General features: G+C 47.6%; 1 protein-coding gene across 1 annotated transcript in view; it reads left to right on the top strand.

The window, feature by feature from the left end:
• Nucleotides 1-27,042, top strand: part of LOC126534395 (uncharacterized) — a 101,477-nt gene that overhangs the window by 3,663 nt on the left and 70,772 nt on the right. The window contains exon 2 of the mRNA XM_050181678.3: nt 26,591-26,676. Coding sequence (XP_050037635.3) covers nt 26,591-26,676 — 86 coding nt within the window. The remainder of the gene's footprint in view (nt 1-26,590; nt 26,677-27,042) is intronic.

The following is a 27,042-nucleotide window of genomic DNA, read 5'->3' as shown; positions in this document are numbered from 1 at the left end:
GCTTTCCGCCTCATGGTTCCGCTGCACCCTCCTCATCCGATTTGCTCCTCACGCTCTCTTCGCTGTCGCCGTCTTTCATCTCCCGCTGTGCTCCGCGTTCGCTTTCATCCTTCGCTGTGCTCGTTCACTCGCTTACGAGGGGCAACGCCGGCGCTCGCCGCAGGAAAGGGCGCCTGCGAGCTGCGCTCTAAGAGTAATATACATAATCGGTATAAAGAAGTCGAAGTTCATATTGAACCCGAGTGAGTCTAAGGGCGTAAGTCTGACCATGACCGTCATCTGAGCACAACTGAGTGATGTAAGCCTGAGTTTGGGTCTGCAGTGCTCACACCGAGCATGCGTGATTCTGAGTCTGCATGAGTCGAGCGTAGTCGCAATGTGGTTCAATAAGAGCGTTTACATGAACTCGACAAAAGCGGGTCGAGTCGGCTTGTCGGGCTGGAATCAACCTGTCGAGTTTATGTAAACGCTAGCCGGTCGGGGTGAACGACCGCCGAATCGGGTTGAGCCAGCCCGACTGCATGGGGTAGGTTGGCCCAACCCGGCCAATTTGCACATGAACGTCGACGGGCCGGGACAGCCAGTGCTAATACTTGCGCGGCACCACCGAGAGGCGTGAGCGTTTTATGCATCGGCGTCGGCAACGGCATATGGACAACTCGAAGACGAGCACTGTGCACTGCAACGTTACTGTAACGATAGGTAGGGAGGTATACAACTTTATTGATTCACGAGAAAATGAAGCGGGGGGGGGGAGAGAAAAGGAAGCAGGAAGACGATAGGCTCTTCAGCGACCGATAGGATTCAGCGACACCTCGGGCCCAGCGGAGAGTCGCAGAGCACCTTTCCATCGCTCCTGGTGATGTGACCCTTGCCACGGGGGCTTGGGCTTGATCAAGCAATATAGAAAGATGGGGCTGAATTCGGCTGTGGCGCTAGGACACAAGTGGAAGTGAGGAGAGGTTTCACCGTGGGTTATAATGGAGAGAAGTAAAGGGGTCATGACCGGCTGTTTGAAGTCTGCGCCACAAAACTTCGTCACTTCTGGGAAGATACTTATGCGGTGGGGTGTACATTAAGCGGGAATTTCTGTAAAACATGGTGAACTCATGGTAGCTGAGGAGCCGATCCTTGGCACTGCGAGACGCAGAGAGGTCGCTTTCAGCCCGGTTGACGAGTACTCAGGCCTGGGTGTGAGTAGCTGTGTTGTCTGGGTGTTCGTTGGGTGCAGGGACCCAAAGGAGGGGGATGAGGCGATTAGGTAGGAGAGATGATTCGAGGATTTTGGCAGCCGAGGAGTGGGTTTGGAGATTGGCGTAATTACTAATTGCGGTTTTAGAACTTCAAAAAATATACTTAGCGGAGGAGTCAGCAAATGCTGAAGAAACTGCTGCCTCTTCCGGTTCCAGGGATTCTGTCAAATTTGGAATCGACGCACTGACAATCGAGTTTTAGAATCCGTCTACAAAGGCTAATGCGAAAGCTGGTCGGTTTGAATATTCGGCCGCATCTACGTAAACTGCCGGACTATGAGGAGGGTAGCTCTTGTGCATAGCCTTGGCTCTATAGCTTCCCATCTTCCTCGATTATGCCCTGGCTGGGTCTTCTTGGGGGGTAACAGAATGCAGAGGTTATTGCTGGCCGCAGTGGGAGGAGGGCGCGTGGCCGTGGCGTGACTGAGGAGGTTGATTCCGAGTCAGCGCAGGCGTATTTGACCAGCTTCTGTATGTGGTAGCCTTTGGTGTTGACGTAAGAGGTGCGCTTCTGCGAGCTCTGCCATGGTGTTCTGCACGCCTAGTTGAACGAGTTTCTCCGTAGGTGTTGATTCAAGGAAATGAAGAGCGATCTAATAGGCGGTGTGGATGGGTCTGTTCAGTTGCTCTATCAGGTAGAGGTAAAGCATGGAGTAGGTGATTCTCCAAAAGCAAAAGGCCTGAATGAGGCGACTTGTCTCTGCTTCCCTCATGCCGCGATAACGAATGAAGGTGCACTTAATTGGTGAAGCTGTATTGAGAATCGCAGTGCGGATTAATTTTATGGTCTCAGCATTCGAGCCGTTGTCAGAAATATTGAGGCCTGGAATTTCGATTTTTAACCCTGCGGATGGGGGTGTCATCTAGAGTGAAATGTATTTTAGAGGTATCCCGGTTTTATTAGGTCCATGACCAGGAGTTCCGATTAAGCCGCCGAGCAGCTTCGACCAATGTTATCGGAAAGCTTAACAACAGTGTCAGCGGCCAGCTGCAGTTTTGATGCAATTTCGCCATGGCTGCCGACATTGACCCAGATGGTGATGTCTTCCGCGTACAAGGAGTGATTGGCGGAAGGAATTTTAAAAAGATCCCGCGCTAACGGGATAAGAGTAATACTGAAACGAAACGGGGACAAAACTGCTCCCTGGGAGAAAGAATTGGTTTTGAACGTGTTTAATTGTAGGTGATCTTGTGATGTGGGGGACAACGGGATTGAGCACATCCTCGTTAAGCTGTAACATGACATCCGGAGTTGAGAGTCCCGCTCGGAAACCAATCACGGTGGCGAGAAAGAGTTTTTCTTTCTCCATGTAACAGCTAAGGCGATTTATGATCACGTGCTCCAGCAATTTTCCGGTGCATACGGTGCGAGAGATCGTTCGCATATTCTTAAGGTCTAAAGGCTTGTTATTTTGGGGGATGAAAGTCACCTTGTAGCTGATTTCCAATCCTAGGGCTGCGTGCCCCTGCTCCCATTGTTGACCCATGCAACTGGTGAGAGTGGCCAACGATTTGGCGTCTAAATCTCGGAGTGCTTTGTTAGTAATTCCATCTAGTCCTAGGGCGGATGTGGTGCGAAGCTTGCTTGAGGCGCCCATACCTCCGCCTCTGTGATGGGGGCGTCCAAGTCGGAATTTGGGGTGCCATTATAGGTCGGTGATGGTTTCCGCTTTAGGTCGGGGAAGTATGTGACTTTAAGAGCAGCTTCAAGATCTTCCACTTGTTTATCTACGTCGCACAGGAGTTTGGTGGTTTGCTTACTATTTTCCGAGCGCGAGGGGCACGGGTCTAACATATGGCGAAGAAGGGACTACGAGTTCTTCATACGTAGAGTGCCATCAAGTCGGTTGCATATCTGATTCCATTGCTCTGACGAAAGCTCGACCGCGTGTTCGGTGACAAGCTGGAGCGTTTGCAACATTTTCCATTTTAATTTGTGATTATGCTTTTGGCTGAGCCATCGTTTCTCCGAATTCTGATAGGCCTCCCATAGGTGGAGTAGCCTGCTGTCTGCTCGATCGCGGATATGTTCTGCCAGGGCCACTTTTTCGCTAAGAGCTACACACCGTTCTAGCTTAGAATCCCAGTTGTTGTAGTGCTGAATTTCTGTTGCCGGGTTTTGGCCTCGGATTTCGCAGATCTTGTTTCAATCAACAATAGGTTTCAAGAGGAACTGCGGACGTAAACTGGCACAGGTTAGCGTAATTTTTGGGATGTAATGATCGCTGCCGAGGTTGACTTCCGTGCGTGGCAAGTTAGCTTGTCGGACGTTCTTAAGGTTCGTAAGGCCTGGGGTGGTGTTGCTGGGGTGGGTAGCCTGGGCTGGTACTGATTGCACACTAGCCACACGCATTGGCAACAGTGCGAGCATAATCAGTGACTAGGGCGCACCTGTTTTTCCGAATGTATTGAAAGAGTCTGGTGCCCTTGCGAGTGTTTCTCTTGTACCCGCAGTCTACGTACGGTGCATTAAGATCACCCGTTAGCGCTATAGGAGCGGATTTTGCTATTTGATGGCCCTATCAATTGCTTCGAATACGGCAGTGAGGTCATCTCCAAGATGAGAATTCCAGCACCAGAGCCAACTGTTGTTTTAGCTCTTGAGTCTCTCTAGTCAGATGTCCGATAGTCTCCCGAGTTTTAAAAATTTCTCTACATTCGGAGCGTATTCTACTGGAGTGGAAGGCTTGCTCTCCCCAGCTCACCTTTCAGGATTGGGTCCCGGGGTCCTGGCTCCGAGATTCACTTCGTCCAGGACCTTTGCTTCTGCTGCCACGAATTTCGTCTTCTATTCGTGGGAAGGACTCCTTCTCGAGATGGAACTCCTGCTGCTGCTGTTGCTGTCTCTGTCGTCCACGAGAGGGATGACTGTTGCCACGTTGGAAGCGTTTCTTGCATGCCCCGTGGCCCGTCGTGTGGGCGTCTCCACAGACGACACACTTCGGAGTGCAGGGGTGTTCTGCGGGGGGCTTCTGGCCACAGCTTGGGCAGGCGAGGTGATCAGGCAGAGCCTGTGGCCGACTTGACTGCAGTTTAGCCAGGCCGCCACTTTCGGGCGGAAGTTTAAGACGGCGTAAAATATGCCAAACGTTTTCACCGAGGACGGACGCTCCTTGGCCATGAAGTGGATGAGCGATGAGCGCAACGTAGGCCCCATGTGTCTGGCTTGTACAATTGCTAGGAGGGGATTCGCCCGACGTAATTGTCTGAGCACGTCCTGCGGTGACTCACAACTCCAGGCGCGTTATATAGTTCCTGGTCGTGCCCCGTCCGGCGGAGCTATGTATGCATGGAATGCCAGTTTGCTGCCGCGTAGCTTGAGCTCTCCGATTTTAATGTATTTCGCAAGTCGGTCTGCGCAAGGAGTGGACACCGTGAAGATATTCTTGGGCAGGTCGGTTCACATGAGGTCCTACTCGGCAACCACAGAGTGCAGTCTGCTGTTGGCCACTACAGCCGCGCGTAACTCCCCATCGTTGTATTGGGCCAGATTGACGACGGCCATTGGGCGAAAGACGGTCTTGAAGTCATCGACTGGCAGCCGTGGCAGTGGTCTTACGCGAAGACGCGCCGCAGCTGTCTCATCAACGTTTGAAGGAACGCTTATAGTGGACGCCACTTTGCTTGCGTTCCGTCAGCCAGCGCCTCCTCTATTTGACAAATCAGAGGAGGCGATGCGTCAGCTGACGCCGCTTTGCTTTACTGCATTGCTTCGGTTTCATTGTATTGGTGGCCAGGCTGACATGTTCGGGCATTCAGGACTTCACTCCATTCCTCCGGGTTCAATTCTGCGGCCGGCGGATCCGTGCCGCTCACCTTGTATTCCATTTCGCTGCCGAGCAAACTCGTACATGCGCGAGTCCTACGCTGGTGCGGGTGGCGTTAGGGCTGGCGATGTGGCGTTCCGTCGCTCACCCGGAGTCGCAGTTTGTAAAGTTCCGCAAGAAAGAAGAGGTTCGAGGCACTCACCAGCACCCCGCAGGGGCGTCTGCGTCAGCAGGCGTTTGGTGTGTTGCGACACCACGTACCCGAGAACACGAGGGTTGGACCCTCCCACGTGTAACCGTGCGCGGCTTAGTCGCGTCCGGGGAAAAGGGGGTCCGGGGGGTAGAGCCGATGCCGGGAGTTCGGACCTTTACGGGCCCTCGGTGGCGGCAACACACCCCTTTGGCCTCGGCTTCACGTAGACGGCGCCCCCAGACTGACCCGCCCAGGAGAAATCGGTAGTTGCCTTTTCCTGTCTCTTTCTCCCTCCAACCTTCGTCTTTCTCCCAATTTCTATTTTTCCTGTCTCCTTCTCATTTCTTTGTGACTTCCGAGCTTCCTGGCAGCAAGGGCTAACCTTGTGTGAGTAGCCAACCTAGGTTATGTCATATTTGGTTATAGTGGCAACGTACAGATGGCGTTTGCAGGCCCTGTTTTTGCAGGCCCTGCAGCGTCCCCTTGTTGGACTCCATGGTGGGTGGCTGCCGTTGCAACCGAAAACTGCACATCTACACATGGCTACTTCCTTCCCTCCACTACCTGATCGCCCTCAGAAAATAGGTCGCACCAAAAACGTTTTCCAGTTTTTCGGACGCCAAGTCCACACGTTCCCTCGTTTTCATGTAGTACATGTAGTAAGGTCTCGTCCCCAGCGTGCCGAAGCCATCACGTCAAACAAAGCACTCGGAAGAGCGTGTGTTCAGCGCCTCGCAAGTGGCGATGGACACCACCACCAGCAAGACGGCGCCACCAGCGCCTAAGGAGCGGCGAGGCTTTCTCGATCGCTCCAAAAAAGACAAAACTCCAGTCGGGCGCCTGCAAAGGGCCCGTGAGCTAATCCTCGTCTCTTAAGCACACAGCACTAAACACAAGTAGCATAATGGATACAAAAATACTACAGTGGAATGTTAGAGGACTTCTCCATAACCTTGACGATATTAGAGAACTCCTACACAAGCATAACCCAAAGTTGCTGTGTGTTCAGGAGACGCATCTAAAACGTACAAGCACAAACTTTCTTCGCCAGTACACCATATTCCTCAAAGACCGTGGTGAGGCTAACACCTCGGGCGGCGGTGCAGCAATCCTTGCAGACGAGTCTGTAGCTTGTCGCCACGTAGCCTTACAGGCACCCCTCGAGGCAGTGTCAATTAGAGGGGTTCTTTTCAATAAGTTGGTAAGTGTCTGTACCATATATATATATATATATATATCCCCAAGCTATCACTTCCAAACAGCCGATTTCTGCAGCCTCATAAAACAGCTCCCGGAACCCTACCTACTTGTGGGCGAATTTAACGCCCGCAACACGTTGGGGAGAGACGCACGTTGTGACGCAAGAGGCCCACTCATTGAAAATTTTATTCTGACCTCTAGTGCCTGCCTGTTTAATAAAAAGGAGCCAATATATTGCAGCATTCAACACAGTTCATATTCATCCATAGACTTAGCAATAGGCTCTGCTTCCCTTCTGCCTCATCTGGAATAGAATGTCATCAATAATCCTTTTGAAGGTGACCACTTTCCTATAACTTTAAGCTTATTAACGCAGCATGACAACCGTCCCAATGTTCCCATTTGGAAATTAGCATCGGCTGACTGGGAGCATTTTAAAGAATCAGCTCATTTATCAACCCATATTATGAACAATTTTAGTATAGATGATGCTGTCGCCTATTTTACCGCTTTTATTTTTGATGCCGCTGAAACGTTTATCCCGCAAACGAATGGTGGTTCACTTAAAAGACGTGTTCCCTGGTGGAATGATGACTGTAGAAATGCGCGAAAGAGGCAGAATAAGCCATGGGGAATATTGCGTAGATCGCCGAATGCAGAAAATCTAACTGAATTTAAACACACAAAATCGCAGGGAAGGCGGATACGGCGACAGGCGAAGAGAGAAAGCTGGGTGAGGTTCCTTTCAGGTATAAGTTCTTACACACAGGAGGCGAAAGTTTGGAATGGCGTAAGGAAGCTAAAAGGGCAGCAAATAAATCCGTTGCCTCTGGTGAACGATCAAGTGAATACCTTAGAAGAGCAGGCAAACACCCTAGGGGTGCACTTTGAGCGTGCGTCGAGCTCAATCCACTATTCCCAATCCTTCCTTAAATATAAAGAAATAGAAGAACGTAAGCCAAACATACGTAAATACAGACAGAATGAACCGTATAACCGGCCTTTCAGTATTGCTGAGTTGAGAGCTGCCTTGAACACATGCAAAAGCTCTGCACCGGGACCTGACTGAGTCATGTATGACATGATCAGAAACTTACGTACTGGCATACAAGGTACACTACTCGCAATTTTCAAACAATTTGGGCTGCGGGATACCTTCCATCCACATGGAAAGAAGCGATTGTGGTCCCTGTTCTAAACCAGGGTAAAGACCCTTCCTTGACAGCAAGTTACCGTCCGATAGCTCTTACAAGTTGTCTGTGAAAGATTTTTGAAAAAATGGTTAATCGCAGACTCATACATTTCCTTGAACTCAACATAATACTCGATCCCTATCAGTGTGGCTTCAGAGAAGTACGGTCGACAACCGATCATCTTGTGCGCATTGAAGGAAATATCCGCGATGCATTTGTACATAAACAGTTTTTCCTATTGATATTCCTCGACATAGAGAAGGCGTATGACACAGCATGGCTTTACGGGATCTTGCGAGACTTATCGGGAATGGGCATCCGTGGAAATGTGCTGAACATAATTGAAAGCTATTTGTCAAATCGTATCTACCGCGTGAAAATCTGCAACGTATTATCGCAACGTTTTATACAAGAAACTGGCGTACCCCAGGAAGGAGTACTCAATTGCACACTCTTTATCGTTAAGATGAGCACACTTCGTTCTTCACTGCCACCAGCCATGTTTTATTCCGTCTACGTCGGCTATATACAAATAGGTTTCAAATCCTGCAACCTTACAGTGTGTGAAACACAGGTACAGCAGGGCTTAAGCAAGGTGTCCAAGTGGGCAGACCAAAATTGGTTTAAAATCAACCCCCACAAAAGTTCTTGTGTTCTCTTCACAAGAAAGAGAGGTCTGCTCCCAGATCCTTGTGTAGAACTGGGCGGACAACAAATACCTCTGAACAATGAACACAAATTCCTAGGTGTTACACTTGAATCGAGGCTTACTTTCATTTCACACATAAAATATGTTAAAGCAAAGTGCCTAAAAACCAATTTTGGCACCAGAATAGCAGTCTTAGCAGACCCTGCTCGGCCCACTAGCGACACCTTGTATTGGTAAAATCCATAAAATAGAACAGAGCTGTTGCACACGGATGCTCGAACCGACAGCCTTGTGTGAATGCGTGGATGTCTCGCCTTGACGCTGCGTGCCGCCATTCTCCATAACCACCAGAAGCGAGTTCATGTAAACGGCTGTCTGAGCCTGATTTCTAACATGACCCGCTTGAGTCGGGTTCATGTTATTACACACGTCGCAAACCGAGCCAGCTTGCGTGCATTCACACACACAAAAGAAAACGGAACGCATATCCACAACAAAACCTTTTATGTCAGAACTGTTCACAAGTGGAGGATAGCCCAATCGCGGTCTTGATCACATTAGCATATAAGACGGCCGGCAAAAGGCAAACAGCACGTACGAATTAAAAGCTCTGGGTATTCGGCTGCAGAAGAGGAACGAACACAGAGTTCGCTTCGTGACAGCTGCAATGACACTTTGTGTACACTTTTTATATATGGAACAACTGGTGTGGATCGTCATGGCCATTCATATCACAGTACAAGCAATCCCTATGACATGAACCAACAGAGAGATTTAGAAGTACCCAAGAGAATGATAGTGGTTGCATGTCATCGCCATTGCGTACTGAAGAGTGCATGCATGCAAAAAAAAAGCTGAATTGAATAGAAGGCAAAACTTAGATTTCTTTGTCTCTTTTAATGCGTAGGCATTTTTGGCGAGCTCCGCACCCCTGTCACGCGAAAATTGTAGTGCCTTGTATCTGCGCAAACGATCCTAATTTGTACAGTTAGGAGATTAAATTGTTATCATAGTGTAAATGTAGATGATTGGTAGCTTTCAATCAAGCAATAAGAAAAAACTTAAAGCAAAAAAATTAAATGAGTAGAATACCAATAAAGATACGTACGGCTCCTTAGAAAATTCATGGGGAAGCTTATGGTAGGGGTGGGCCAACTGAAATGTGGGGTTTGGCAACTTGAAGTTTAGGGTTCGGCCACATTGAAGTTTAGGGTTCGGCCACATTGAAGTTTAGGGTTCGGCCAATCTGAAATTTGGGAGTAGGCTAGCTTGAAATTTGGTGGTCAGTTAAGGTGAAATTTAAACGTGTGCCAAGTAAAATTTTGGGGAGGGGCATGTTGAAATCTGGGGGTGGGCCAACTTAAAGTTAGGAGTTAGGGTGTGGGCCAAATTGGAATTTGGATGTGGGCCAACTGAAACTTGGGGGTGAGCCAATTTGAAATTTGGACGTGGGCCGAACTGAAATTCGGAGGTGGGCAAAACTGAAATTTGAGTGTGGGCCAACTTCAACTTCGGGGGAAGCCCACTTGAAATTTGGGGTTGGCACTTTGATATGTGGGGTTGGGCCAACTTGAAATTTCAAGGTGGACCTACCGAAATTTGGAGGCGGGCCTGCTTGAGATTTTTGGCTTGGCCCAATGTCCAATTGAACGCTGCTGAGCGTCCTTCGAGTTACGAACACCTCGTGGGCAATCAAGCCCGTTGATGCGCTTGGCGCGTTTTCATTGGGCGTTACCGACGCACAGGGAGAACGCAGGCGAGAGCTTGCGTGGACAAGGAAAGGGCGCATAACACAGGCTTGCGAGAGCGACAGCGAGGGTGACATGGCATCGCGGCGATGCCCTCACCTAGGGTGCCTCGATGACCTCCTCGACCACCGCTCCGTACAGGGTGGAGACCACAGAGGAAAGAAAACTATAGCAGGGAGCACTGCGTCACGCAGTCAGCCTTGGCAAGCGAACGCTCCGTGAAGCCACAGTGGTGGCCCAGCACGTGACCTCTTGCGTCGAGATTACGGAGCAATAATCTAGATTTGCTAAGACATTTGGTAACCAGTGGGCCAGAGTGACAACCACAATTAGGCGAAATATGGCGCCACCAGGTGACAGCACCGTACAGGACGTTCACGTTTGCTTGTCGGTTCATCCGGCAAAACGGCCAGTTCGCTTGCATTTACCACGATACCGGACACGCTAAAACTCTCTAATGTCTCTACCCTGTACGAAACAACGGGTGAGGAGGACATCGGCGCACCCTACGCTCTCCCCTCAAGCTACGCCTCATGTGCTACTGCAGCAGCTGGTGTTCCCTTTCGGCCGCCCTGTTTCCGCGAGGCGCGCTCGTGCCCGTTGTTCCGGCTGAATTGGTACGATTGCACTGAAGAGGCCGGATGCGGCGAGAAAATCTGACAATCGTCTACTGGAGCCTAACCATTCTTTGCGACTGGAAAAACTATGAGTAGACGCGCGTAAGCTAGGAAAAGCAAGCAAGCAAAACTAAGCAAGAACGAAGTCGCAGTCAAGCCAGACAGAGCTTGTGCAGTAGGAGACAGTTCTCAGAATTACTGTAGCGCTTACTGCTCACACGCCTTTCAGAGAGTCATTTTATAGAAAAGAAATTACGCATTAATAAAAAGTTTTGGCACAGTCTTGCAATGCTTCGCAAAATAAAAAAAACGCAGTAAATGAAACTGAGAAGTTCTAGCAAGAGATATCTCCTTAGAATGTGGCTGAATCCTAACCGTGGTGGAGTTCGTGAAATGGGATTGCTAAGAAAAAGCTTTGCCTCCGGCCCGACTAAGATTGCCTTATTTCAAGTACATGTGAAATATTCAAACGCTCTTAGTAAACAAGAGCTGGAGCGATCTAAACGAAATTTGTAAGCCAAATAACACGCATTGTAAGAAGCACAGTTATCATTAGCTCGCACAGTTAGCATAGCCTCATGTTTTACTAATAATCAGCAAAAATTGGTTAAACAAACCTGAAGCACAATATAAATAGCACTTTGCAACTATATGCACCAAGACAAAGATTGATATTACAATTTCGTTAACTGCCTCTGTTCAGTCTTCTAGAAGCGTACAAATATGATACACTGCATTGCAATTAACGTCAAGTTTCTACATTGTTCTGGTGTGTTTCGCTAAAGTCCTATCTAAACTATTAAATAATTTGTGTAGTTTAGAGCAGTGTACAGTACACCACTTTTTATCCGCCGTGGTTGCTTAGTGACAATGGTGTTGGGCTGCTAAACACGAGGTCGCAGGATCGAACCCCGGCCACGGCGGCCGCATTTTCGATGGGGACGAAATACGAAAACACCCGTGTACTTAGCTTTAGGTGCATGGTAAAGAACCCCAGGTGGTCCAAATTTTCGGAGTCCCCCACTACGGCGTGCCTCGTAATCAGAAAGTGGTTTTGGCATGTAAAACCCCATAATTTATTATTTTTACACCACTTTTCCTTGCTTGTTTTGTTGGGCAAGTTGGTTCATGCTTATCATGGTGGAAAGGACGCGGAACTATTCGAATAAAAAAGCGGACAGGGGACAACGTCACTCGCGGCTGACTTTATTCAGAAGATGGTGGTGGTGGTGGTGGTGGTGGATTGTAGCGACAGGCGGATTTAGCCTGGCGATCAAGGCCGGCAATTGCTCCGCCCGAGCGTCTCTTACAATACCGCTGAAGGGTTTCACCATGCCCATCAAACCAGTCTCTCTTTAGAATTCGATAAGGAAACGTGAAGTTTCTTTGCGGGCTGTAACTGATCCCTCGGGAAATATAAGATGGTGCAGGCACGCATGCGGGAGGTCCTCTTTTTTTTTTTGCAGATTCTCCAGGAGAGCGTCCCTTTCATCTTGGAATTTCTGGCAGGACCACAAAAAGTGCTCGATGTCTCCTGTCTCACTGCATGCCGTACAGTTCGGAGAATTGATTCGCCCCGTCTTAAATAGCCAGGCCGGTGTACTAGCAGATCCTGTCCTTATTCGATATAGAAGTCAGGCTTCGTCTCGGTGAAATCTCTTGGTTACGCAGGGCATATGCGGTGGAACCCAAAGCGACCCAAAGTGATTTCGAATGTCAGATTTTTTCACCCGATTACTCTTTGGAGCCGTGACTTTGGGAGGATGATAGAGCGCTGCGTGTGCAAGCGCATCAGCTTTTTCGTTGCCACAAATACCAATATGGGAGGGAATCCACTGAAACTTTACTGTGAAGTCTTTGTTGTTGAGGTCTTTCACGATGGCTAGGAATTTGCGTGGGAACTTGAGGGATGGCAGACCACGGTATAGTTGTTGTAACGCGGCCTTTAAGTCCGTAAGGGCAACCACATTCTGCGGAGTCAAAGTCGTGAGTTTGCGCAGAGCAGAGGCTATTGCTGCGCCTTCCACAACTGTCGACGGGGCTATACAGTCCAGACGGCCAGACCAAGTATATCTTAGAGAGGGGGTATAAAATGCTGCTGCGCAGCGGTCTTCGTCTGCTTTGCCAGAGCCATCTGTGTATACTTGTAGGTGATTCGGGTAAGTCGTGTTCAAATGTTCCAGGACGAGTGACTTGGCTTCTGCAAATGGAATGCAGCTCTTTGAGTGCAGTCGTGGTACACTTAAGTTGCATGTGATATCCTCGAATGTCCAGGGTGGTTGTATCCTTTCCCTCTGTCTCGAGCAGCGCAATCCTAAGACGCGAAGCGTGTTCAGTGCTAAATAGAAACGTGAGCGCGGCATGTTACCTATACGTCGTAACAAGGCTTTGCCGGGCGTAGACTCACTCAATCGTAGTAGCTGGATCATGAGAGCCTGGGAAGCCTGAAGTCGCAGAGGGCGTGACTCAGCTTCGTAGAGCATTTTCTTGTTTGATGCTGGCTGTGGGACTCCAAGGCAAAGTCGAATACCTTTTCTATGGATGGCTTCTAAGCGCTCGTATTGGCTATCTGAGGGTGACATCAGAGCTAGCTGATACAGGATCCAACTGGTAACCAACGCTGTATGTAGCCGTAGCATCGACGTCGGGTGCTTGCCCCAGCGTACGCCAGCGACTCGCTTGAGCACTTGTAGCCTGGGTGACGATGACGCCACAACGTGGTCAACACCGCGGCGCCAGAGTAGCCTGTGGTCTAAGGTAACGCCAAGAAATCGGACGTTGGTTAATGTCGAATCTGGTATCCGTCCAAATTCAGCGTCAGGCTTGTAGATTTTCTTTTCACTCCAGGAAATAGTACGAAGGATGATTTCTCTGCTGATAGTGATAATCCAATCGTTGCCAAGAGGCGCTGAATGGCATTTACTGCTCCCTGGGCTATTCGTACGAGGCGGCGGTGCTGGTACCCGGAGACCCATATGTAGATATCATCGGCATATATAGATATCTTCACTGGTGTTCGATGTTTTAGTACTCTTGGGAGGCTAGTAATGGCGATGTTAAATAATAAGGGAGATAAAACACACCCCTGTAGCAAGCCGCAAAATATACGTATTTCATCGCTCAAATTGTCGCCAAGACGAACTCTGATAGGAACGTATGTATGAAGTGCAAGAGATGACCCGTGACGCCTATAACTTGTAACTGGCTGATGATGGCTGTTTGAGACACGTAGTCGTAAGCCTTGGAAACATCCATGAAAACAGCAAGTGTCGACAGGCCATCCGCACTAAAACGTTTATGTGGCTTAGCAGGTCCAGCACATTGTCTTGAGCGCTTAGACGTTGCCGAAACCCAGTCATGCACGATGGCAGTTTTCGACCCTGCTCGACATACCAAGTGAGTCTTATACACGCCATCTTCTCTATTAGCTTCGCTGCACGGGAGGTCAGCGATAACGGTCTGTGTGAGTCCAGAGCTGCAGGATTCTTTCCAGGCTTCAGAACCGGTACCGCCCACGAGGGAAGCTGTGTATGTGGGGCCATTAATGGCGAACTCTCCATTGCTTTGCCTCAAACGCAGTTTGCACATAAATGGAAGGTGAGACGCCACTAGTCGCTCCTCGACGATGTTGATTCTCGGAAGATGATGAGGCACCGGGCGTACACATATCTATGTATAGTTGCAAAATGCAGCACGACACCTTTTACTAAAGAATCCCGGAACGTGGAACAGACACGCACCTCACCGCACTCCGGGGCCACGCACTGCTTCACCGTGCGTTGGCCGACGTCCCGCAGTGCAGTCATGGTTGTGAGGTTATCCCACCTTCCATAAATGTGGGATATCCCCGCTGGCCCACACGTGGTTAAAAAATGCCAGCAAATCACGTCGTCTTTCAACCGGTAGGTTAGTCAGCATCTGATTACTGATAAAGTCAGGTCCCACTGCACAGCGACGTCGGAGGCTGCTCATAGCTAGTTCCAATTCTCTGAGTGTGAAAGGAGGGTCCATTAGAGACGACGATAGCGGCGGAGGCGGGTTGGTTGTGCCGGCTGACCTGCCGGAAGAGCATACTTCAGCAAAGGCGTTCGCAAGACAAGCGAGCGTCTTGCCTAACTTCAATGCTAGGGCTTCAAATGGCTTGTTTGGTCGAAAGTTTCCAGCAAGGTTATTGGTGATTCACCATATCCTAGGAACTGGCGTGAAGACCGATAGGCTTGCACAAAATGCTTCCCATTGATCTCTTCTTAGTTTCCTTGTGTAACGTCGAATCACTGCGTTAATCCTGTTATATAGTGTCTTCATTGGTGGATCGCCCTTCGTCCTCATCAGCCTCCGTTACGCTCTTCTACGGGCAGCGCATAGATTCTTGAGCTTTAGATCCGGAGCGGGGACGTGGTCGGGTAGCTTCAGCTCAGCGGTAGCTAATCTCTTGCTACGTAGCATGTCCGCGAACATGTCTCCAGATGACTCGCTTAGGCCGTCCCTGTAAGTATCCCAATGCGTCACAGGACAGGATCTTCGGCGGTTATTTCTATATCCAGCCATGGTAACGAAGACAGGAAAATGGTCGCTGCCCATTCTATCGTTACTCGTTGTTGACGATGCGAGGATGTCCGCTGAGTGTAATTTCAAGTCAATGACACTGTAAGAGGCCGGTGGTCGAAAAAGCGTTGGCAGTTTGTCATTTGCCACGCAGAATCCTTCGGTGTCTAAAGGACTAACAATTTGCTTCCCACGTGCATCAATCGCCTTGTCGCCCCAGAGAGTATGGTGACAATCCAGGGAGTATTCGGAAGACAATCACATTGTATTGGAAATGCGCAAGCACGCATGCGCACATTTGCGACAGGCGACTGTGCTAGACAATTACAGTGTGGTAAGCCGCAATTTCCTTCCCATCCGTTTATTTATTTATCAAAGCGAAGCGTTAACTGCGAGCCCTCCCGGATTTGTCTGACTATGGCTGCAGGGTACTGATGCTACTGTCGTGCAGAATAGCTCGCGCTTAAAAAAAAATTTGTGTCATTCCAATCCTTGAAGGTGGACGACGAGGGAAGCTGTGTATGTGGGCCCATTAATGGCGAACTCTCCATTGCTTTGCCTCAAACGCCGTTTGCACATAAATGGAAGGTGAGGCGCCACTAGTCGCTCCCCGACGATGTTGATTCTCGGAAGATGATGAGGCACCGGGCGTACACATATCTATGTATAGTTGCAAAATGCAGCACGACACCTTTTACTAAAGAATCCCGGAACGTGGAACAGACACGCACCTCACCGCACTCAGGGGGCACGCACTGCTTCACCGTGCGTTGGTCGACGTCCCGCAGTGCAGTCATGGTTGTGAGGTCACTCGAAAACCACAAGCGGTAACACACACAACACAGGCCACCCAAAATTGGTTCCCCACAAACTCCCTGTGAAACCTGGCCGTTGGTCCGGTGAAATGTTATAAGTTTGAGGGATCGGGGCCACATGGACGAGTGTTTCCAAGTTTAAACGGCCGATAAAACTACTATTCTTACTTTGTATAGTTGTCCACTAATTTGCTATCACAATCGATGCTTCGCCTTTTTGCCGAAACTGCGACTTTTGTATGTATGTATGTATGTATGTATGTATGTATGTATGTATGTATGTATGTATGTATGTATGTGTGTATGTATGTATGTATGTATGTTTGTTTGTATGTATGTATGTATGTATGTATGTATGTATGTATGTATGTATGTATGTATTTACACGCTGATGGCGGCATGACCCCGTTATCTCCCAAATGTTACCCTATACTACCCTTGCACTTAAATTGTGGTTGTACACAAACAATTTACGCACGCAGATTTATGTTTGTTTTTGCGAACTGTCATGCGTGCGCTATTGCATGTGTTTGTCCCTTTCTTTTCAGCAGCACGTTTCAGCAGCCGTGTGCTGCGCGGGAGATGATGAACGTGAACCGTAGATTTTTCCTAAAGGGCCCTGCTTAGAGTTAACTCATAACATTTTGATGGGGGTCACTTGGTTCATCTTCTATGCGTATACTTGGAATGGCGCAATATATCGGCGGAAAAAAAAGGCCTCTTTCCCTTTCTCCGCCAATATTCCTCGGAGTTTTCTCCGTTTCTCGATTAGCCACATTTTCCAACGAACCCGATAGATGTTGGTCGGATGCTTGCTTTTCAGATCAGTGGAGATGTGAAACTATTCAGGCCCTCGGAACACACAGTGCACACCACTGCTTTACTTGCTGAATAAACGCACACCATAGCTCGATTGTTGGCCCTGCTCCTTTGTTGTTATCGATCCTGGTTGTGCATGCTAAACATCATCCCTTCATTTACTGGATCCCTCTCCCCTCTATAACGCGCCCGCCAATCTTTTGAACGCACGTATAAAATGCTCTTGCGTATTGAATTTGTGGGTCATTTGCATTCGTTGCGCGTACCGATCGAAAACGATGCTTTTTTTTTCCTCGTTGCTTGTGTCTCTACAACAGTCTCTCGAACACAACTTAAGGTCGTTTTGATTTTCCTAATATTTCGCTTCGTCTCCTTTTGTCTTACGCACCTAAATGTTTTCCCAGAACAAACAACGCGAGTCAAAACAAAAAAGAATGTCAATGTTGGCAATTCCTTTGGACCCGCATTATTACGACCTTCCTTATGTTTCCGAAGAAAGGACGCGCGATTTGAATAATACTGATGTGATTGAGACGTTTTAGGGACGTTTTACTTGAATATGTCGTTACACTACGAGAGGCTACGGACAAACGAAAAAAAAAAATACTAGTGCTGGGCGACTATTGCGACATTGGCTGTGTCGGCTGTATAGTAAATGAATACGTTCTCTCATCCGTCTTCACCCATTTGTACAGTAATAATAATAATAATAATAATAATAATAATAATAATAATAATAATAATAATAATAATAATAATAATAATAATAATAATAACGATAACAACAATAACAACAATAATAATAATAACAATAACAACAACAATAATAATAATTATAATTATAATAATAATGACAATAATAATAATAATAATAATAATAACAATAATACTTTATTATCAAATCTGCGTGTACAAGTAAAGAAATCAGGATCGCCTAAGTCATCGCAGTGGCTTGTCACGCGAAACCCGGCAGTCAGTATCAAGGACTCAGCCACAAAAACTGACTTTTTTTCTTTCTTTTTTTAAGAAATAAAAATAAAAACGACATTGAAAACTAAGGTAGATAGCGATAAAGTACAAGGCAAAGAGAGAGAGCGATCACAAAAAAAAAAAAAAACAGCCAGAAACGAAGACACGTTTCACAATGACAGGAAAAATTTAAAAGAAATATGATGCCTGTAATCATCCGTGTACAATGCCTTTAGATTTTTGCGAATGTCATGTATAGACTCAGAGGAAGAAATTTCAGAAGGAAGAGCATCGAATATGTCTGGAACATAAAAGGCTCGAGTATATCTGCCAAATCTGGTACGCGTGTGAGGAACTGAAAAAGCAGGTGCATGACGTAAAGGACTGCAAGGCACAGTGGGGACTTTAAAGGTATCCGTCCGGAAATGTTTCAGTACCATTGTTTGAACAAACAGTGAGCGCATGGTCGGCATTTTTAGCATCTGAAGAAGGCTCATCTCCTGTGGTCTATATACGTCATAAGTAACACTTTTTAACATTCAGTTTAGCAACCTATTTACACGTTGATGCCAGGTACCAGAACAATGTACGAATGTTGTAATCCCATACCTGAGCACACTGCAGGCTAAGGAGCGAACCAAAAGTTTCCTGACAGACAAGGGCGGACTTTGATGCGGTACAGTAAACAGACGATTTTACTAAGTTTGGCACGTACGTAAGATAAGTGAGTAGAAAAAAGAAGACTAGAATCAAACCATATGCCCAAATACTTTACAGAGTCCGAAAAATTTATTGGAGGGCAGGAACACTTAATACATCGAGAGCTATGCAGATAAAGTGAAGACGAAAGTGAAACACGCTTGAGTGGGCTATGGAAGCAAACCAACATTGATTTAGAATGATTGATGTCAATTACATTTGCGCCACACCAATCCATTAATTTTCCAACGTCATTTTGAAGTATTGAGAATGCGTCTGGAAAATTCACATCTATGGCTAAAAGTGCATTATCATCTGCAGATTGAAATAACTTGCAGATGGATAGCACATAGCAATAATAATAATAATAATAATAATAATAATAATAATAATCAGTGACTTACTTTATTTACCGTGCCGAGGAACAACCCTAATGTCTCAATACTGGCGCATGCCGACATTAAAAACAAAAAAAAACTGCAGGGGAAATATGGGGTAAAAAAAATAAAACACAAATGAATAAAAAGGACAATTTTGAATAGAAGAGAGTACCTACAACAAATCGCAAGGTAAATACAAAAGAAAAGGACAACAATGGCAGTTGAACAATGCGTGAAACTATGACACAACAAGGCAAATCTCGGGAAAAAACGATGACAGCGAGTTATGAAAAATATCAAGATGATGAGAGCAAGCGTTTTAAAGACTCGGTTTATTCTGTTGACGGTGGAGTGTTTTTGATGACAGGCAATAACATGGAAAGGTTTACGTTCTGTTGTGATCATGCGCGGAATGCGAAATATGATACAAATGAGGAGTTCAGGGCAGATGAGGATACCGTGAAGGAGTTTGAAAAGGAACGGAAGTCAGTGCGATTTCGTCTGCAGAGAAGTAAGCGCAATATCAATAATCCAACAGTTCTAAAACAAGGCCCAGTGACCGCGCTAGCAGAGCGGTGATGATATATGCTTAGAAACGTTTTTTGGACTCGATCTGTAATGGCACTGTTAGATCTAGAAATACCATTGCAGACGACGGACGCGTATTGCAGTTCAGAAAGGCAGGTCGTTATGCACAACTTGCGGAAAGGTGTAGGAGAATTGAATTCCCTCGTTAGTCTGCAAGCAGAGCCGAGATATCGCCTCACCTGCATTGTAACGCTTTTATTGGGAGCAGAAGAATGCAAGGTTGTATCAAAATGTAGACAGAGATTATGGATCTCAAAGACCTTACAACATGGTAAAGAATGCACAGAAGAGAAATAAAATTCTTGCTGTGTTTCTAATGAAAGTCATGACATTTGTTTTGGCAGCATTCAAGGTGAGCTTGTTATCTTTGTACCACTCAGAAAAACAAAACAAGTCAAACTTCACAGGATGCGAGAGTCACCTGCAGTATGAAGTTACTTTAAAATATTGGTGTCATTGGCGTATAGAAGTAAAGAAGAATTATGAAAAGCGGAAAGAACGTCCTTATTAAAAACAAACAAAATCAGTCGTCCTAATTACGATCTTTTAGGGACGCTGCTAGTTGCTAAGTGCAAAGAAAACGTTTAGCCTTTGACATTCACATAACAGGATCTATCCATAACATAACTGCTCTAGAGGCTGACAACTTACAAGGCAACACCAAAGTAAGCAGGGTTGACCAGAAGCAGGGAGTAGCCCACTACGTCAAAAGCTTTGCTGAGGTATGGTGCGGACTTGCCCCTCTGAAGTACCGTTGTGGAGATCTGCGTCGTGAAACTTGCGAGGTTTGTAGCAGGGAAGCGGCCAGAGAGAAATCCATGCTGCTTAGGAATCAATGAGTTCTGCACCGTAACAGACAATATGTTGTGAACAGCAAGCTCAAAAATTTCGAGCACACCTAAGAACTTCTGACGAGTTGTGAATGCGAAGGCATTGTTGTCTAATTGGCGCCGATGATGGGTCCTTCGTGTTTTGTGCTTCGAGTAATACATAATAGCGGTACGTGCTTTCCGAGTCAGATAGCAGCAGCAGCCTGCGGTGCCATCGCCGCATTCTACCAACGTCCTTTGCGACGAGAGACTGAAGAAGCAGCAGCAGCCACCAATGCCGGTAGGCGCGGCAGCAGCTAAGTGGGGGTCAGAGAGAGATATACGGACCACATCAGAAGGACTACACCGCGTACACCAGGATACACCGCGTTGAAGCCTCCGCTGCACCGGCTTTCGAGAGCGAAACGGCGGCACCCGCACGCACGTGTCACGTGACTGGTGCCGACAACCGGACTCGCTCCGCGGCGTCGCGTCTCCGTGTCTGCTCGAGGCGCGCTGGTTACGGGGCGTCGCGGCGGTGCCCTCTCCCCTCACGCAACAGCTAGGGCGCTATATCACTGCAGCTGGTGTTCCGATTCGCCAGCTCTGCTCCATCGAAGCGCGCTCGTGATGTGGCATCGAAGCCAATGGAAATTCAGGTGCCGTTTCGCTGCTACAGACGCCGGCTTTTAACCCGAAAGGGTTTTATGCCGGAGTGCACGATCAACTTCCCGTAACGAATGTGACGCCGGCGCGAACGCGTAAAATATGGTCTCTCTCCCAGATTGAGGGGCTTTACCTCGAAAGGGATTGCGCCGCCAACTAGGAGTGGTGAAGGAAGGAAGGAAGGAAAACTTTATGTGGTCCTGCAAGTAGTGATAATTAATCACTAAGCGGGCCGCTCCCACGTTGGGACCGGAAGGCCAAGCCTCACGGCCACATCGTGAGCCTGCTGGACAGCCCAGAATTGTTCATCCAGGTCCGGGCTGCGAAGTGCAGCCTCCCACCTGGACGCATCCTTGATCGCCGAGTCTTCAATTCTTTCGCAAGACCAGAGCATGTGTTCGAGCGAGGCTAAAGCACCACAATCTTGGCAACAAGGCTCTGTATACGTCTCTGGATAAAACATGTTCAGTCTCCGTGGGCAAGGATAAGTACCAGTCTGTAGTAAGCGTAATGTAAGTGCCTGAGCCCTGTTTAGTTTAGGATGCGGCAAACTGTAAACCCTGCGATTAAGAAGGTAATACTTCGTGATTTCATTGTATGTGGAAGGGGAGTCTCTATTCTCGGGGAGTACCGCCACGCCGTTGCGCGGGGCAGAGCGGAGGGTAAGATCTCGCGCTGCCTCATGAGCGGACTCATTGAGATTCGGAGGGGCTCCCTCAATCATCCCAAGGTGAGCAGGGAACCAACATAAGTAATGTTGAGAGATCTCACATGTCTGCATAATTTTAAAAGCAACCTTAGCCACCGAGCCCTTCTCAAAGGCCCTAACGGCCGACTTTGAATCGCTATATACAAAAGGCCTGCGCCTGTCAACCAAGGCGAGCGCAATAGCCGCTTGCTCCGCGACCTCTGGCCTATCAGTCCGAACGGTAGCAGCGTTAACGAGACTGCCCTCATTGTCCACGACAACTATGGTAAACACCTTTCTCTCCTCGTTAAAAGAAGCATCGACGAAGCCAACTTTCTGATTCTCAGCACGAATGAGTCTCAGTAGGCAAGCTCCCCTGGCCTTTCTTCTACCAACATTTCGCTCCGGATGCATATTCCTGGGAACAGGCTTGACGCGATACCGATTACGGACCTTCACGGGAATACCGACATGAAGCTGCGAAATCTTCTCCTGAGGAACACCTAACTCTCTCAGAATCTGCCGACCCGTGCTAGTCGTAGAGAGACGCACCATCTGCGTCCTCTCCTGAGCCTCAGCTATCTCATCCAAGGTATTATGAATTCCCAGCTGGAGAAGTCGGTCGGTGCTGGTGCACATTGGCACTCCCAACACTTTCTTCGTGATCTTCCTAATCTGCGTGTCAAGCTTCTCCTTCTCCGATGGTTTCCATTTGTGCATTGCCGCCACATAAGTAAAGTGACACAATACAAATGCGTGCATAAGTCTAATGAGACTATCCTCCTTGAACCCCGTCTGCCTGTTGGCCACCCTCTTCACTAGGCGTACCGCATTGTCTGTCTTGGCAATGATCTTCTGGATCGTCAGCGTGTTGGCACCGTTCGACTCAATAATCATCCCCAGAACCCTGATCTTATCAACCCTAGGTATGAGATCGCCATTTCTTGTACGAAGCTGAATGCTCAGCTGGTCCACGGGGATCCATCCCCTTGGCTTGCGTCCCCTTCTAGTGGGACTGTACAGCAACAGCTCCGACTTGGAGGGGGAGCACCTTAACCCCGTCGGGTCCAAATAATTCTCAATTGCATCTACTGCCTCCTGCAGAACACTTTCGATATAGCCCTCACTACCACCGGGACACCATATGGTCACGTCATCTGCATACATGGTGTGCCTAATCCCCTCAATCTCCAAGAGCTTCTTGGTCAATCCGACCATGGCCAGATTGAACAATGTGGGCGAGATGACGGCCCCTTGAGGAGTGCCCCTGTCTCCAAGATTGAACATCTTTGACTCCAGCTCCGCAACCTTCAAGGTAGCCTTCCTGCCTGACAGGAAGGACCTGACATAGTCATGAAAGCGCGCGCCGAGGCCAAGATCCGAAATGGACTTAAGAATATAAGAGTGCCGAACGTTGTCAAAAGCCTTCTCCAGGTCCATCCCTAGGATGGCCTAGCGAAGTACTTTATGAAGACGCTAACGAGCGCCGACAGTAGTCTCAGCAGTCTTCGGTAGTCTCAGCGCAGCGGAGGCTTCAACGCGGTGTATGGTGTATCATGATGTAGGCGGTGTAGGCCTTCTGCTGAGGCGAGGACGCAGTTTCCGCACATGGCTTGTCTCTTGCGTCCGATTAGCTTGTGACGCCTCGTCGCCTACGGAGTGCAGCTTCAATATGCGTCAGCAGTGCTCAAACGCCGCCTAATGTTTCGCTTGCGATGGCGCCAACTAAGAAAACTGCTGCGCTAAGCGACGCAGAAAGGCATCGACGTCGACGGGCGAATCTCGCTCTCGTCCGGTGAGAGCGTCGCCAGCGTGAAGCAGAACACCTTCGCGCGTTCGCGGCGCACGCTTCGAAACCCTCCACTCGCATTCCTAAAGCTGAGCGCGTCGCAATTCAACTATCTGCCCAAAACACTGCGGAGTCGGACCAAAATTCTCGCACTTCCGCCGAAACGACTCGGCAGCAGGATGCCGCTCGCCAAGCAAACCTGCAACACGGTCGCCGACCCGCAAATCGTGCGCCTTTCGCTGCAACGGACCGTGGGTTCGCGAGGCGATTCACTAACAACCGGTTCGGTTTGGCTTGTACGGTGTGCGAACCCTGTTGTTTATGGCGCATTTGCGTAGTGCTACGTCGCGTGCAATGCAGCGTCTCCGGGGCATGTTTCCTAGTCGCGCGTCGCCCGACAACTCTCGCTTGTGTCGCAGTTGTCGGGGATCCGTGTGCAGTGGTACGGGTCCGGTGATGACTACTTGGAACTTAATTCTTCGCGTACAATAAACATGTGACGGCTTCTGTGAAGACACATTTCACTTTCCTGTTCTACCGATTCCTATGGAAGAGGCATCAACCATAGTTTTTCGCTCAGTGGGACATTTGACGCTTTCGCATCAAAGCCTCAGACGTGGCACACAGTAGAGAAATAGGTATCGGTTTTAAAGCCAGACTTAAATACAGGAAAAACACGAGCAGTTTTCCACGTGTGAGGAAAAGTGGAAGCATTCAAAGAGTTATTAAATAATAAACAGTTATAAACACCGGAGCATATGTATTTCCGTAAGTTATTAGAATTGCGGAGGAAGTGCCATCAGCGCCGCATAATAAGGAAGGCTTCAGGCTTTTCAAGATTTTTGAAAGTGTTCGCAGAAACACCCTGTATAACTTGAGCATGCGACACGCAAAGGTCTAAAACGTTACAACAGCAATTGGCGATCGAGTTATGGTAATAACAATCAATCAATGTATCAGTTTTCATTGGTGCGGTACGGAATTTTAATCTTGCTAATATCGCTTTCTGAAAATGTGCGATTTTTAACAATCTTTATTGGAAATCAACACCTTAAATAGATAATCCGCTAGCAACAGTTACTGTAGTGCAACCTTCTCTTTTAAATGTAACAGACCTCGTTAAATGTGGTGCGGTGGCTGCCGAGCTATGCGATTTCTCCTTTCCCATGCATTTATATAGGAGCCCCCGAGCTAAAGCTTCCTCTCGAGTGCAAACTTTAGCTGGGTGCCTATACTGCTATCTCCCTATCCGAGTACATGTAAAAACGCAGATATGCTATTATCCAACAGGCGCGGGACCATTTCGAATGACATTTGAGAAAGTTCAATCTTTTTGAGTAGAGGAAGTGGAATTTCGATTTAGAGCTTGGAAGGTTTTACGAAAATGTCTGAAAATTGAAAGTTTAGAAAAAAATGAAGCACTAACTTTACGAATCTGTAACTCTGCACCAAAAATTAATATTGCGGTTCTATAAAAAGTATCTGTTATAGCATACGAAGCGGACAAGTCTGATTTACGAATTCACAGCTAACGGGAAATTGTTTCAATGTTTAGAAAGGGTTTGCAAAAGTCCTACTCACAAATTAGTGGTTCATTTCAGAAGCAGCTTTCTTTTTACAAATTTTTAAAGTTTTCCTTAAAATATTTGTAGCCTAAATAAAAAATATTATTTTCTAGGTTCACTAGATCTTAACGTTTTCTTTTCAGAGGCACAAACCTGATCGAAATTCGAGCCACGTTTCTCCCTTTTCGTTGTATTTAGATAGAAGAAGCCGTGCTAACGCTTGCTCTTATTATTACCATTACTTCGTCACCCAGCAGAAAGCATCGTTCGGGTGCTCGTAAACGAGCGAGGCTCTGATGGTGCCGACAGCGAACTTCCGTTCGCTTGCCTGCACTCGTTCCTGTGCATTTACGTTCCATTTGCGCCAAAGAAGCAACAACATGTAGGATCATCATCATTAGGGACGCGGCAGTAGAGGTCTTCTGCTTCAGTTCATTTTTTGCTATATCATAATGGGCACCAACATTTTTTTTTATTTTTTTTGCGTTTCGCCCCACGTAGAGGGGCAGTGAACTTCCCTGGAAGTTTCTGTTAGTCAAAACTGACCGTCTTAAGTTCTTTTAGGCGTCTTCGTATTTTGAAGATTGCCTCTCAGTGGCAGGAAATGCAAAAAAAAAAGTTTGCCTTGCAAGTTTAGAGTAAGACCAACCAACGAAACCAATAGGATATTATGACGCTGCGATGCTCGGCTTCTCGTTTTTTTTTTTTCGTTAGCCCAGGAGGAGCTCTTTGTGACTGTGTGAGATTTTGGTAAATTTGGGAATGTTCACGTTTTCTTTTTCTTTTGTTTCCTTTTTATCGGATCATATTTTAAACACCGTGATCAACTTAGCACGCTCGAGTTGCACCGAGGTGTCCCAAAAATGCTCACAAAACGCTATATTTGTGCGTTATTCTGTCCTGTTTCTGAAACGACATTGTCGCACACTTGTTTCTTTTCTTTTTACTTTTGTCTTAAAGCAGCCTTCATTGGCTTGTGGCAATGATGACGTTCTGGGGTTCCGCACGAGGCCGTGGGCTCGATTATCTAGCCATAATGAAAAAAAAAACGCTCGTGTTCTTATATTTACGAGAAGGCTAAAGAAATTCGGCTGGTAAGTATTGATCCCTCCCCGCTCCCCATTACCGCGTGTCCCGTAAATCATGAGTTGCTTTGTGACAGTAAGCGCCATGATTAGATTTTTTTATTTTTCGTTTGTCCATCCCCGTTCTTCAATGCAGAGTTGAACAATCGTAGCAAGTTAGAGCAAGCTATAGTGCATATTGACCTCAGTGCATTCATATAGTGACATTGTCCTTGTAAACAAGGTCAAAATAAAATGAGCACTCGCCGAAGGTTAGGCGAGTGCTGGTGGTATTTCGACCATGTACCACCCTCGCCCGACGAGTGTTCGTCGAACATTGGACTACTTCTTTGTAAACACGTCGGCCGTCTACGTGGGTTATCCAACAGTTACTTCTTTTCTGCGGGGTTTGACACATTATTTGTCATTCATCTGGCTACATCATCCACCTTTCTTGAATGTTTGTGTTGACGTAGCCTTGTCCTCCTTAATACTTCTGCGTAATCCCTGAGGGCATAATAACCAAATAAATAAACACCATGTCTCTCCCCTCTTTCTCTCTGTTCTTCTGCAGGTACCCAAGAGGAGTCCCTGCTTGCCAAGGTCGAACACGCTGACACCGACAACGTGACAACGGCTGGAGTCGCCGGGGCCGTGACGGTAATGTCGTCGAGCTTTTTTATAGCAGCGGTGTTGTTAGCGCCAGAACGAAAGAAAAGACAGACGACAGAAAGAAAGCACGGGCACACGTGACATTAAGCACCCGAGAACACTCTCTGCTGCCAACGACGCGTTTTATTGAAACACCGACTGCGGCTTTACACTTGCTCAGGTCACCACCGCCGCTTGCCGCCGTCATATTATTGCGTGTCCTTGCAAAATAAAAAGTTAGAGATAGTGAGAAAGATGTTTTAGTGAGTTCTCGAAAGATTGGACCGGCAGCACCTGCCTTGCAAAAAGTGAACCTCTTCCTTCGGGACATCTCTACGGCTACACGCATGTCCCCTGCCTTCACCACAGAGTATG

This window comes from Dermacentor andersoni, chromosome 7 (assembly GCF_023375885.2).
Source record: "Dermacentor andersoni chromosome 7, qqDerAnde1_hic_scaffold, whole genome shotgun sequence".
Classification (NCBI taxonomy): domain Eukaryota; kingdom Metazoa; phylum Arthropoda; class Arachnida; order Ixodida; family Ixodidae; genus Dermacentor; species Dermacentor andersoni.
Note: the sequence above shows the minus strand (reverse complement) of the source record. Positions and strands in the feature narration are given on the sequence as shown.